This window comes from Pterocles gutturalis, unplaced genomic scaffold (assembly GCF_000699245.1).
Source record: "Pterocles gutturalis isolate BGI_N339 unplaced genomic scaffold, ASM69924v1 scaffold13764, whole genome shotgun sequence".
Taxonomy (NCBI): Eukaryota; Metazoa; Chordata; class Aves; order Pterocliformes; family Pteroclidae; genus Pterocles; species Pterocles gutturalis.
The window spans coordinates 32,112-43,549 of record NW_010135952.1 but is presented as its reverse complement, the minus strand read 5'-3'; the positions used below and the strand labels follow the sequence as shown (position 1 = coordinate 43,549).

Sequence of the window (11,438 nt, the reverse complement as noted above, 5' to 3'; positions counted from 1 at the left end):
GGTCCCCTCCGTGCACCCCACTCCCCTCTTAGCTGTTCCCCTTTATTCCTCTCTCCCTGCTCCCCCCCTCCTCGCCCCCCCAGCTCCTAGCACTCGATCCAGCAGGCAGGGGTTATCCAGCAGGCAGGGGTTTCCCCACGGCAGGGCACAGATCTTCAAGGTCCTCTGTAGCCACTGATGCCCCACTTCCATTTTAGTGCTGGTGATGGGCACCCCCCCCCTCAAGTCCCATCCCCTCTTGCCTCTCCCACGTGCCTCCCGGGAACCCAAGGGACCTGGAGCTGTTCCATTTTTCTCTCCTACACCCTTAGGATGGTAGTGGTGGGTGGTGATGGCTCCTCTTGTGTGTGCAGTTTGGGGGAGATTAGAAGGAATTGCTTTGAGCTTCCCTGATCCTCACAGTCGTCCTCGTTCCAGTCTCTTCTCTTGTTTCACGCCTGCTTTCTGAGAGGAAGCTTTAAAAGTCCCTTTCCCCCTTCTCCTTGGTGTTACGAGTGCAGGGAAGGCTACTGCTGCTCCTGCTTCGACTGCAGGGCCTGAGGAGGAAAGGGAGACATGAGGGCCCTTTAAAAGGAGCATGACCCAAACACAGAGCAAGATTGTCAGTGGCCTTTCTCTGGGTGTGTTTGTGTTCACTGTTTGTTCCCCACGCCCCATGGTGTCTCCTCTCCAGGTTGGGGTGTGTGGTGGGGGGGTCGCTATGTCGGATGACGATTCAAGGGCCAGCACCAGCTCCTCCTCATCTTCATCCTCCAACCAACAGACAGAGAAAGAGACAAGCACGCCTAAGAAGAAGGAAAGCAAAGTCAGCATGAGTAAAAACTCTAAGCTGCTATCTACCAGTGCCAAGAGGTGAGGCTGCAGTCAGTTTTCTCACTGATTCACTGCATCTTCTCTCCTTCCTCATTTTATTTTGCTCCGTTCCGCCACTGCTCCCTTACTGCTCCCATTCTTCATCTATAGCCGTTATGCTCAACCTTACCACACGAAGCTGCCATTGTCTCACTTTTTTCAGCGTCTCAGTGCAGCAAGTGTCCGCCCAAATTCACTGCTCTCTGGTCTCCCTCTCTTCCTGCTTCTTCCTCTGTTGCATCCCAAATATTTTCCTGTCTTTTATTTCTGTGGGATCTTAGTCGGTCCCTCAGCTATTTCCCCTGTCTTTCCCTTTTTCTTTGTTAGCATCAGTAATAGGTACGGTGTAGGATTGGTATGTAACACCTTAATTTCTTATCTGCTGCTAGAAGCTGTATGGTCCTGAGTAAGGCATTGAATTTCAATGTCACTTTCCCTCTTTGTAGGTTGGGATTGATCTAGAGTGACTTTCCAGGACTGCTTTGGGGATTAATTAGTGTTTGTGAAGAGTTTTGGGTTTGCTTGCAGTGGGGGAGTGCACTCCAGTGCAAGTGGTGTAATATAGCCTCAAGTCTTTTTGACCAAATATATTACTCTTTTTCTGTCTGCTCATCACTTACATTGAATTTTCTGTATATGGTTGGATGTTGACAAGAATAAATAATCCACAGCAGGTCCACTTGTGGACATTCTGCTCTAAAATAGTTTTTGCTCACAGCGAAGAGTGGGTTGGGTTTTTTTTGAGAATGAAATAAATTTTATGCCAGCATAATTGGGGAGAGATGCCTGTGTAGAATAGCAATTCCATAACAGCTACATCAGTCGGTTTTCTTCACCTGGACAGACTCTGGGAGCCACTCAGTTTTTTAAAAAAAAAAAAAAAAAAAAAAAAAAAAAAGTTACCCTTTCTTATTTATTCTGTGTTTCACCTGAATTCAGCACTATCCTGTTCTAGGGAGCTAAGCTGACAAATGGAAGTTTTCAAGCAAACTTGCAGTACTTCAGTAAGAGTAATAAACCATCCCACAGAACAGCTTTGCCAAGCAGTACAGAGAGCTTGTGTCTGTACGTGTCAAAAGTGACTGGGGTATTATGCAAATACCCTGTCATCACAACTAAGTTTTCTGTGGCTTTGTAGAATTTGGGCAGTTTGGTTACTCCGCATCTCCACTCAGCAGGTTTCCATGGCAAACTGACATAGATAGTGGCAAGTGGTATTTACATGTCGTGCCCTTAACTATTTATAAAAGAAGATTGTAAACTGCCTAATACGAAAAGGCTGTGGTTCTCACGTATGACAAGTGGCAAAGAGGCAGAAGATGCTGTCTGAGTTTAAGGAGAAGAGAAGCAGACTGAGTGCGGGGTGGGGAGATCGTGAGGAGAAGCCTGAGTGACAGTAATGGGACTCCAGGGAAGGGGATGATAGCTGGTTGGGCGCTTTGTGGCAAAATCAGTGTGAGCCCAGAATAGTCTGGGTAGGGAGGATGGGGTGTTGTCTGAACGTGGTGAAGAGAGGGAGCGTCTGGAGTCCTGAGGGAGGGGACGTGGGGATGTTGTTGGCTCTTGAGGGTGAAGAGAGGGGAGAATTGAAGGTGGCAGGAATGTGCAGAAACCTTGGAAATAGGTACTCAGCTTCCTTTAAGTGTCCTTGGGAATGGTGCAGTTATTCACTCCCTTGGGACTGGTGTTTTTTCTCAGGACAGTGATGGGAAGCTGAGGGGGAGAGAAGGGGAACTGATTTGACGATTACTGTTTCTCTCAATCCAGCAAGAAAAAATTCCTTTTCAGACTGCATTTTCCTCCTAGCACTTGGTGCATCACATTTGCAGAGGTTTTCCCTCATTTACAGGCTGGTTGGCAGAGTAAAGCAGACAGTCTTTTCCATTGCCCCTGTGTGGCTGGCATCTTTATGGGAGCATACAGCAGTACACCTGCCTGGGTTCAGTGCACGGTGCCTGTCTGCTTTTCTGTCCAGCTCTGTAACAGGGCATCTGTCCTGCTTAGTGTGTTTGACCGGTGGGAGGCTGCAGCTGAGTGTGCCTCTCTCTTATGTAGTGTTGCAAACTCATGGTGACAGTATGTCTGTAAAGCGTAAGTGTTAACAGCTATCCCACGCAGCGACTTACCTTTGTTCCTTCTTGCTTTTATTGCCACAGGATTCAGAAGGAATTGGCTGACATCACCTTAGATCCACCTCCCAACTGCAGGTCGGTGTCAGTTCCTTCCCTGAGGAGGGTGGGGGGACGGTGAGGGGCTGAAGTGTGCCTTTGTATGTTGTAACTGTCCTCAGAGGTTCTGGACAGGGCAGAGGAATGGCTGTTTAGGTGGCCAACAGTACTTCTGTGAATGCATGGATGACATTAAATAGTTTCCAGGTGGGGGGGGCGGGCCTCCAGAGATTTTATGTACTTTGATATGAGTTTTTTTGTTTGTTTTGGGAGTTGGTTTTGGTTTTTTTAACAGCTGCATTTCAGTCTGTTATACTGCTTTGTGTCTATGTTTCTGAAACTGGCCTATAAAGAAGAGTGTGAAAACTTTCTCCTTGTTTGTTTTTTCTGGTTTATAAATCTAACGCCTGACTGCACTAATCTTATATAAATAAGAGTCCTGCCAAGGAAGCAGAGAATAGTAAAATGCTATGAGCTTTTTAGCTCAGAGTGTTCTGTTGTGAACAGTAACTCACAGTGGAAGAGAAGCGCGAATTTGTCACTCAGTGGGTGCCCTACAGGAGCACACGTGTTAGCTGATGAAATAACAAGCAGGGATACTCTGTTGCCCTTTATAGAGCAGCTTGATTTTAAGTATGTTTTAGAAACTTGTACTGTTTGTTTAAAGCATCTAGCAGGTTGATTTGGTTCATTGCATGATGGCCCAAGCCGCTTTGCATTTGGAGAGGAGACAGTAGTAGCGTAACATCTTTGGTTGTGCTTGCTCATTCAAGAGGAAAGATACTTTCGGTCCCGTCTGTGTTCGCTGTAGTTGCCAAAGCGTGGCTCTGTTCCTATCTTCTTTCTGTGGCTGAAGTTTGAGGCCTTTCGATATGGGTAATAGCAGTGATGAGAATTCTGTTTATAAATAACTATTTAAGTTGGTCTTTTTAGTATTGGGTTGTCACCTACAAATGCAAATGGACCTTTTTATTGAAGCTTTTTGCTGCTATTAGTCTGCAAAGAGGCATTAGCACAAACGTTATCCTGACAGGTCCAGAGCTACCCTTTCAGTACCAGTCCCAAGGATCATAATTAATGAGAGGTGGGATAAGGCATGTGAGTGGAGGTCTAGGCAGATACTAAGATTTTTGTGCTGTTTGCAAGATAACCAATGAGCTTTGAAATCTTTAGCCATGACAATATTGTTTTAGTGACAATAACAACTACCTGAATATTACAAGAACATCCAGCTTTTGGGCTGCAGGTTTCTGTCCTGTCTAGATCCTGTCTCTGTGTCAGGATGAAGTCAACATGCTTTCCCCTCCTCCTCCCACCATACCCTGATTTTCATGGGAAAGAAACCCAGAAGCACAGCTCGGAAAGGCACTGTAGCTTGCTCTGTAGATCGTCTGGATGATCAAGGTGCTGAGACTGCAGTCTGAACTTTGCAAATCTATCCAAAAGTTGTGATAGTATATGGGTATTTCAGATTGCAGGCCGTATTCAGAGGTTTGTGTAAATAATATTAGAACACTACTTTGTCCTTGTTTCAACTGGCATTGTTCACAGGTAAAGATAAGCTAGCAGATTACCTGTCAAAATAGAATATGGTAGAATATGGTTGTGATTTTTCTTTTTTAATTACATAGACCGCTGAAGATAATGCGCCTCAAGGCCCACATAGTAAGTTTGTGTTGTTTCAGCCTTTATAAATATTTCTAATAGTAGAAATTAGTTCATAGTACAAGTAGTGATGGTTAATCTTCACCTATAATGCAATTACAAGTATTCTGCATTCCTTCCAACCTTCAAATGAGTTACATACAGTGAATGCTGGCAACTCTTGCAAATAATACATGAAACTGGTGTAATTGCTACTGTCTCTTAATATGTTGATAGGAAGGAAAACGTGAATGGAGGGCTTTGTGTGTGTGTGTGACCAAAGGAGTTTTGCTATTGCTCATCTTGGGGTGAGGTCATCCTACTTCACTGAAGATAGTGCTGAGGGTGAAGAACAGCTCTGCTTACGGTTAACGAGGTTCCAGTTGCACAGTCAAGCATCAGGAGTTTGCTTCTCTGGCAGCTGGTTTGTAAAAGGTTAGGCACATACTGATTTCCAGCAACACTGAGATGAGTTTCGGCTATCGCAGTTACAGGAAAAGTTCACCTCTTGTGGAAAAAGCAATAGAAATAGTAAATTTGGGAGTGTGAGGAGATTAAGCAAGTGAGAAACTCTGGTTGCTTTGTGATGTTTAAGGTTGCCAAAATTTGCTCTGGGGAAGCCTGCTAACAGTGTCACTGCTTTCCTTTTATTTTTTTTTCTTTTGTATGAATGTTATTAGCATGCTGTGAGTGAAGTATTAAATACATAGTTCCAGAACTTAGTTTCAATTTCCTTCATGACTTTGCTTATCCTCACCTTTCCTCTGACCTCCAGCCCCTCATCTCTCGGCTGCCTTTGTGCCTTTGCAGATTTTTTCAGGTGTCCTTGGTGGCGGGAGCGTGGGGGGCAGTCCTTTCAGGCATCTTACTCTCTCCTGCAAGACTATTCTCAAAACTTATGTATTCAGGGATCTATATACAATGCCAGGTACTACCTATTCTGCTGTCAAAGTCTCAGAAGTCACATTTAAATATGTGCACCCGAAACTGTATCCTGTGTTATGTTGGAAATGTCATGTTCTTTTTTCTACTGGATGTTTGTTCTTGTACCCCTCACCACCACTTTTGTATTTTCCCCTGTTCTGGGCCCTGCCCGGTGTTTGATGGCAGTTCATTGTTGGCTGTGCTTTAATTTTTGGCCTCATTGCAAAGGGCTGTTCTTCTTCCAGTCTTATTGCAGTAATGGGAGTTCAAGATATTTAACACATCCCAGAGCAGCTCCACATATTGAAAGCAAAAGCTTTAGGTTGTAATATGATTTTTAGTAAGAGCTGTTTTATTTTTCTTCTTATAAAACACCACATATAAGATGCAATTACAAATAATGAAACCATTTGATATTTCAAACAAAATAACTTAAAAGCAAATGAGTTTCATTTTTATTTTTGTAGCTTGCAGTGACCGTATTTTCATGTGTGTAACCTACAGATCATCTGCTTAAAAAAAAACCCCTAAAAACCAAATCCCAGACACACTCAACACTCTCTGATTGAGCAGCTATGCGGGTTTTACACATGTGTGGGTAGTGTGAGGGGAAGTTTATCCCAGAACTTCCTCTCCCCGCAGTAGTTGCCTTGCTTCTGGTTTTCCATAGCTTGCCAGTGTCCCCCAAATGCTTGCCTGTGGTCATCTCTCATTGACAGCTTCATAATCTCTTGTAGTCCCTTTGCCCCTCATGTTTCCCTCCGCAGGCTGTGATTTTGGTTTTACGCAGTTTAGTACTGTTACTTCTACAGAGGTGCAGGATATGCGCATGGAAATGCAGTATATGCTTGGCCTGCATTTACAATATAGGTTTTTGGACTTGAAGACAATTTCTAAAAAAGATATATTTAATATACTTTAAAAATTTGTGGATTCCTGATGGAGGCAATGCTGTCCTCGTAACAGTCCTAGTGTAGTGCATGTGTAGCGTTTGTTTGCTTCTGAATGGTTCTTACCCTCTTCATAGTTTTCAGTAGGCTGGCGCTCTAGCGGTCTTTACTTTTCTGTTTTCCACAAGATGATTTGACTTCTGATGTTAATACTGAGTTATGAAAGTTCAATGTGGGTTTCAAGTTCAAAAGGTGGTTAGTGGTTAATATAAATTGGAGGATAACTGTTTGGACCTAAAGTATTTTAAATCTTTTAAGAGGGTACGTGAGGATTTATTCTTCAACTTGGTATAATATCAGAAATTTTTAAACTCTTTTTAGAACTCAAAGAAGGTACCCAGACACTGGACTTCTGGTCTTCTGTGTATGTTGGTGATAGAGGAGTATGTCGTGTCTTTGTGTTGGGTCATGGAAGTCTGTGTCCACGATCGTCTGCAGATGTCAAAATACGGTTCCATCTTGCTGTGTAGGCAGACCTTATCTCTGTAGATAACGCTTGTGAGTACTGTGCAAATGCTTTGCTTCTGTCACTGTGACGAGGTTTCCAGAGCTTTAACAGAAGTTAATTAAAGCTTCAAGTACTGTTCATTCTCTTTATGTCATTTATTTGACCTCCATATCTAAGCATCTCCTGATAGTAAATCTGCTATTTGCTGTGATGTTATGAAATAAATGTTTTAGGGGTGGGGAGTTGCAGCACACAAAAACCAAGTGACTTGTCCAAGGTCATGCAGGAGGTCTGTGGTGAAGTGGAGAAAATAATGTAGATCTCCTTTGTTTCAGGCTAACTTGCAGCTGAGCTCTTCTCCTGGAACTGTGCGTGTTGGTTGCGTTATGAGCAGGGCTTTGAATCTGTGCTTTATTGGGTGTATGATATTGCCTGTATGTAAGCATGGTAATTTAATGTTTTTTTTCCCATCTGTGTTGTGGGACCAAAATGGATATTAACTAGAATTAATGTTTTTTAATCTTTCTTACCCCAACTGAAACACATTTGTCTCCACATGTCTCATTTAAGTCCATGTAGACAAGGTCAGCTGTTATTTAAACAAAGATAATTTAAAATCTTTACTGAAGGAGGCATTTGCCTGCAAGGCTTACTTAGCATCACTTCTGAGTGAAATGCTATCACAAACTCATTTAAAAAATAATAATAAAATACAGTTGTGTTTCCTGGCTCCTTCAGCGCAGTTTTTTTAAATTCACAGAATAAGGACCAGATCTCCCTGAGAGTCTTGTGAAAGTTAACTGTCAGCACTTAATAAAAATATGTCTCAGTATAGATGGTGGGGAGAAGCGCTCTCCACTATAATGTGTGGAATATTAATAGTTTTCAAAACTTAGCAATGTGGAATTAAGATTTGTTGCCTAGAGAGAAGTCTGCAGAAAATGTGTGGCTCAGAGGCTGTTTTGAACTCAATAGTTTCGTATTATAATTGATATATTTCATGTAAATACCATGAAACTTTGACATTTGTTTTGATTACATTTGTTTTTACGGTGCTTGTAATTTTTTGCAGATGTATTTTCTCAATACCTGCAACTCCAATAACGCTTTAAGTGCTTTTACTTTTAAATCTAGTGTATTATCTAAGGATGGGCTGTCACTGGTACACTATAACATTGGTATTGGTTTTATTATTTTCATGTTTGGAATAGTCCTCCCTGAACATAGCCATTTTCTAGCATAAACTTTCTGGTCTTACATTTTGTAAATAAAACCCTCAGTAAGCTAATTTTTTTCTTTTAATGTGAACATTCAATTTATTAGAGCAAGAATGACTCAAATGCTGGGTTTTACTTCCTTGTAGAAATAAAAAATGCGGATCACGTTTGATGAAAATTATCAACTTGCAAAAGTGGTTTTAGCACTTTTTTTTTTCTACCACCTCCCCCCTCCCTGCTGTGTTGTTTCTCTGAGATGGGAGTGTTTTCTCTGCAAAGTTTCCAGCCCAAGGATAGGAAGGACCTTCGTAATTAGTGCTGCGTGTAGTTGAAAAATATCTTTTGTCATATATACTACCAGTGGTGCAGCATTCCCTCCCCGCTTTGTTTGGCACATGATCCCTGGAGAAATAACTCTTCCTTTTGAACCAGTGTATTAACTAATTTCAAGATCCTCTGCAGCTGTGCATGGTCTAGCTTGCAAACCATAAAAATAACACCATTTCTACACTCGGTGAATTTGAAGTATGTGTAGGTAGCAGCTCCTGCAGGCGAAGTCCTCTGCCTGACGTTACTCAGGCAATAGCTGCACAGGAGCAGCTTCTTTACTGTGGATTGATTAGTTAATATTACAGGAATTCACCTTTCTTTAAGATATTCCTGGTTGTATTTATTGGCTGCCTTTAAAAATCAGAAACATTTTGATGTCCTGGCTCCTTGGACGCTGTGGCAGGAGCTGGCTGCTGCTGTGGTAGGTTTTGTTTGGCACATCCTGGCTCAGTAATTCCCAGATGAACTGCATTCTGTCCTCTCGCATGCCAAACATCAGAACGATGAATCTTGAGAGCACCTATGAAACTGTATCATGGCTAAGAACAAAAAGGATTGAAATCCCTTCTGTGCACACTCTCTTGTATACCCCTTAATTTTATTATTTGACTTTCAGCTTTGCTGCCCTTGGAGGGCACTGTGCAACTGTTTTTATGATGCTACATATATGTTTTATCTGACAAAGTCTAATATTTCCTCTTGGTTATGCAGTCTTTAATTTGGTTTCCTTTCAGCTGTATTCCAGCTCTGTCTAGGTTTTTATATTGGGTATGTGTATAGCAGCAGGGTAGATGTCTGGTTTTGTTTTAAGAAATATTAATTATATATATAGACGGTACTTTATAGACATAAATGGGAAACACCGTGTGGATTTATACTTCAAGCACTTGAATCTGTCTTGTCTTTTTATATGAAGACAAAATTATTAATGGAGAACTGGCTAGCCCAGGGAATTGAGAAAGTGGTAGGGGACAGTTTTGTGCTTGAGGATCTCAACAAGGGCAGGTTGCTAGTGACTGAGAGCTTTGTGGTTTCTGAAGAATGGGTTGGTCTTGAGAGCCGACAAGATGCCATCTGACAAGACGTTAACTTTGGCCCCGCTGTCGAAGGGGGTTGTGCTGGGAATGGAGACAGAGCTCCCCTGCAGTGGTACAAGTTATGTTGATGGATTAAGGTTATTGATGAGTTAGTGCCTAGCGAAACTAGTGCAGCCTCTGCCTGTACTCTTCTGTAATTTTACATGACAGACCAACCTTCCATACAGCACCTCTGTAAAAGTATTTAATGCACTAACCAAAAAGAAGATACTGTTTTATGTGATTGGGTTCAGAGATTATTGCACATCTGTGCAGACTTGCTCAACACAATACAAAGTTAAGGGCTATGCTTCTTCCACCAAAGCAAATGCTTTAAACAAAGTTAAATTAGTGATGTAATTTAGTCATTATAGTAGAATCTTGCCAATCTGTGCATTTATTTGAATGAAATAAGTTTATACTTATTTTTACCTCTGAAGCTTAACAGGTCTAAATACTGACTTCATTATTTTACAAGATGAACTAGAGAGCATGCATTGTTAAATACTATAAATAAGCTGAAACTATCAAAATAAACACTGTACACTCTGGAATTCAGAGGGATTTTCTGATTTCTCTTGCCAGTTTGCAAGTTTCAGCAACATGCAATTGGTCTTCCAAGGCATTTGGGGAAAGTGTCATGGTTACCACAGTGCATTTAATACATATTTTCTGTGCCCGAGAGGCTAATTGACATTACCAGGAGAATATATCACAGATCTGTATGCTTAACTTGCAACATCCAATATGCAACATTCTTTTATTAACCTGGACTTCCTGGAATGGGAGGTGGGGGAGAAAAGGAGAGTGGGGCATGCAGATTGTAAGTCAAGGCAGATGCAGTGTTTGTTTCCCCACACTCCCTCCAGTCTCTTCCATGATTTTGCAGCTGAAAATGTAGATCAGGTAAGATTAAGTTGAGCTGTTCTGAGAACTGGGTCCAGGCCAAGTTTTGGCAGTTCATTTGTTTAAGGGAAAATACAACGTAATTGGATTAAAGAGGCTGTACGATTAATGATGAAGAGCCCTGTTAAATTTCTTTGCTTCTGTGTTTCTGTGAATCAGTGCAGAATTGAGGGCTTGATTCCTCCTAGGGCTTTACTTTTTGGAGTCAAAAGTAAGTGTAAACCAAATCAGCATGTTAGTTAGATGTATTTTGCACTTTTTTTTGTTGTCAATGTAATGACTATTTAAGAGATTAGAGAATCGTATTTCTCATCTTTCCCTGTGGAGCTGCTGGACATGCTGGAAGCACAGAAAATATTGAACTGGTACTGAGAATTGTAAAGGCAGTTGTAAATGCTGTGGGCTAGACAGGAGATGGTTCCTGAGGCAGGAGGACTGTGAATATTTAATGCTGTTTCTGCTATGGGCACCTGAGCAATAGGTTTTTGCCATCGAAGCTAATTCCAGTGTCTATTAAGGAGAATTCTGGAGAGGGTCTTGGGGTCTTTTTTCTTTCTGTCTTTTGATGGCCAGGATCCCACAGAGAGTTGCACAGAGGATTGAAAAGACCTATGATATTAAAAATTAATTCTGAAGTTAAAGATGTCTTTTCATAATACATTAATTGATGAAAATAAGAAAAATACTTCTGGTATGGACTCAGAATTTTGTCAGAGTTTTTGGAGGCAACAGCAAAGCTTCAGGGCAGGAGTGATCACTATAGAAGGAATCTTGTCAGGATAAGTGTCTCAAAGGTTTTGCATGCAATTTGAATATCTTCACTGATATTTTAAGGTGCTAATTTAGGTGACAACAGTTATGGATATGTCATATGTTTGAAATTGTCAAGTGAGCAACTTTCTAGAAAGTTTCAGTGTGTTATT

General features: G+C 41.6%; 1 protein-coding gene across 1 annotated transcript in view; it reads left to right on the top strand.

Moving 5' to 3' along the window:
- Positions 1–700: 700 nt before the first annotated feature.
- Positions 701–11,438, top strand: part of LOC104468100 (ubiquitin-conjugating enzyme E2 E1-like) — a gene marked incomplete at its 3' end in the record, with an annotated part of 40,192 nt that continues 29,454 nt past the window's right edge. Inside the window, exons 1-2 of the mRNA XM_010082116.1 lie at positions 701–852; positions 3,009–3,059. Coding sequence (XP_010080418.1) covers positions 701–852; positions 3,009–3,059 — 203 coding nt within the window. The remainder of the gene's footprint in view (positions 853–3,008; positions 3,060–11,438) is intronic.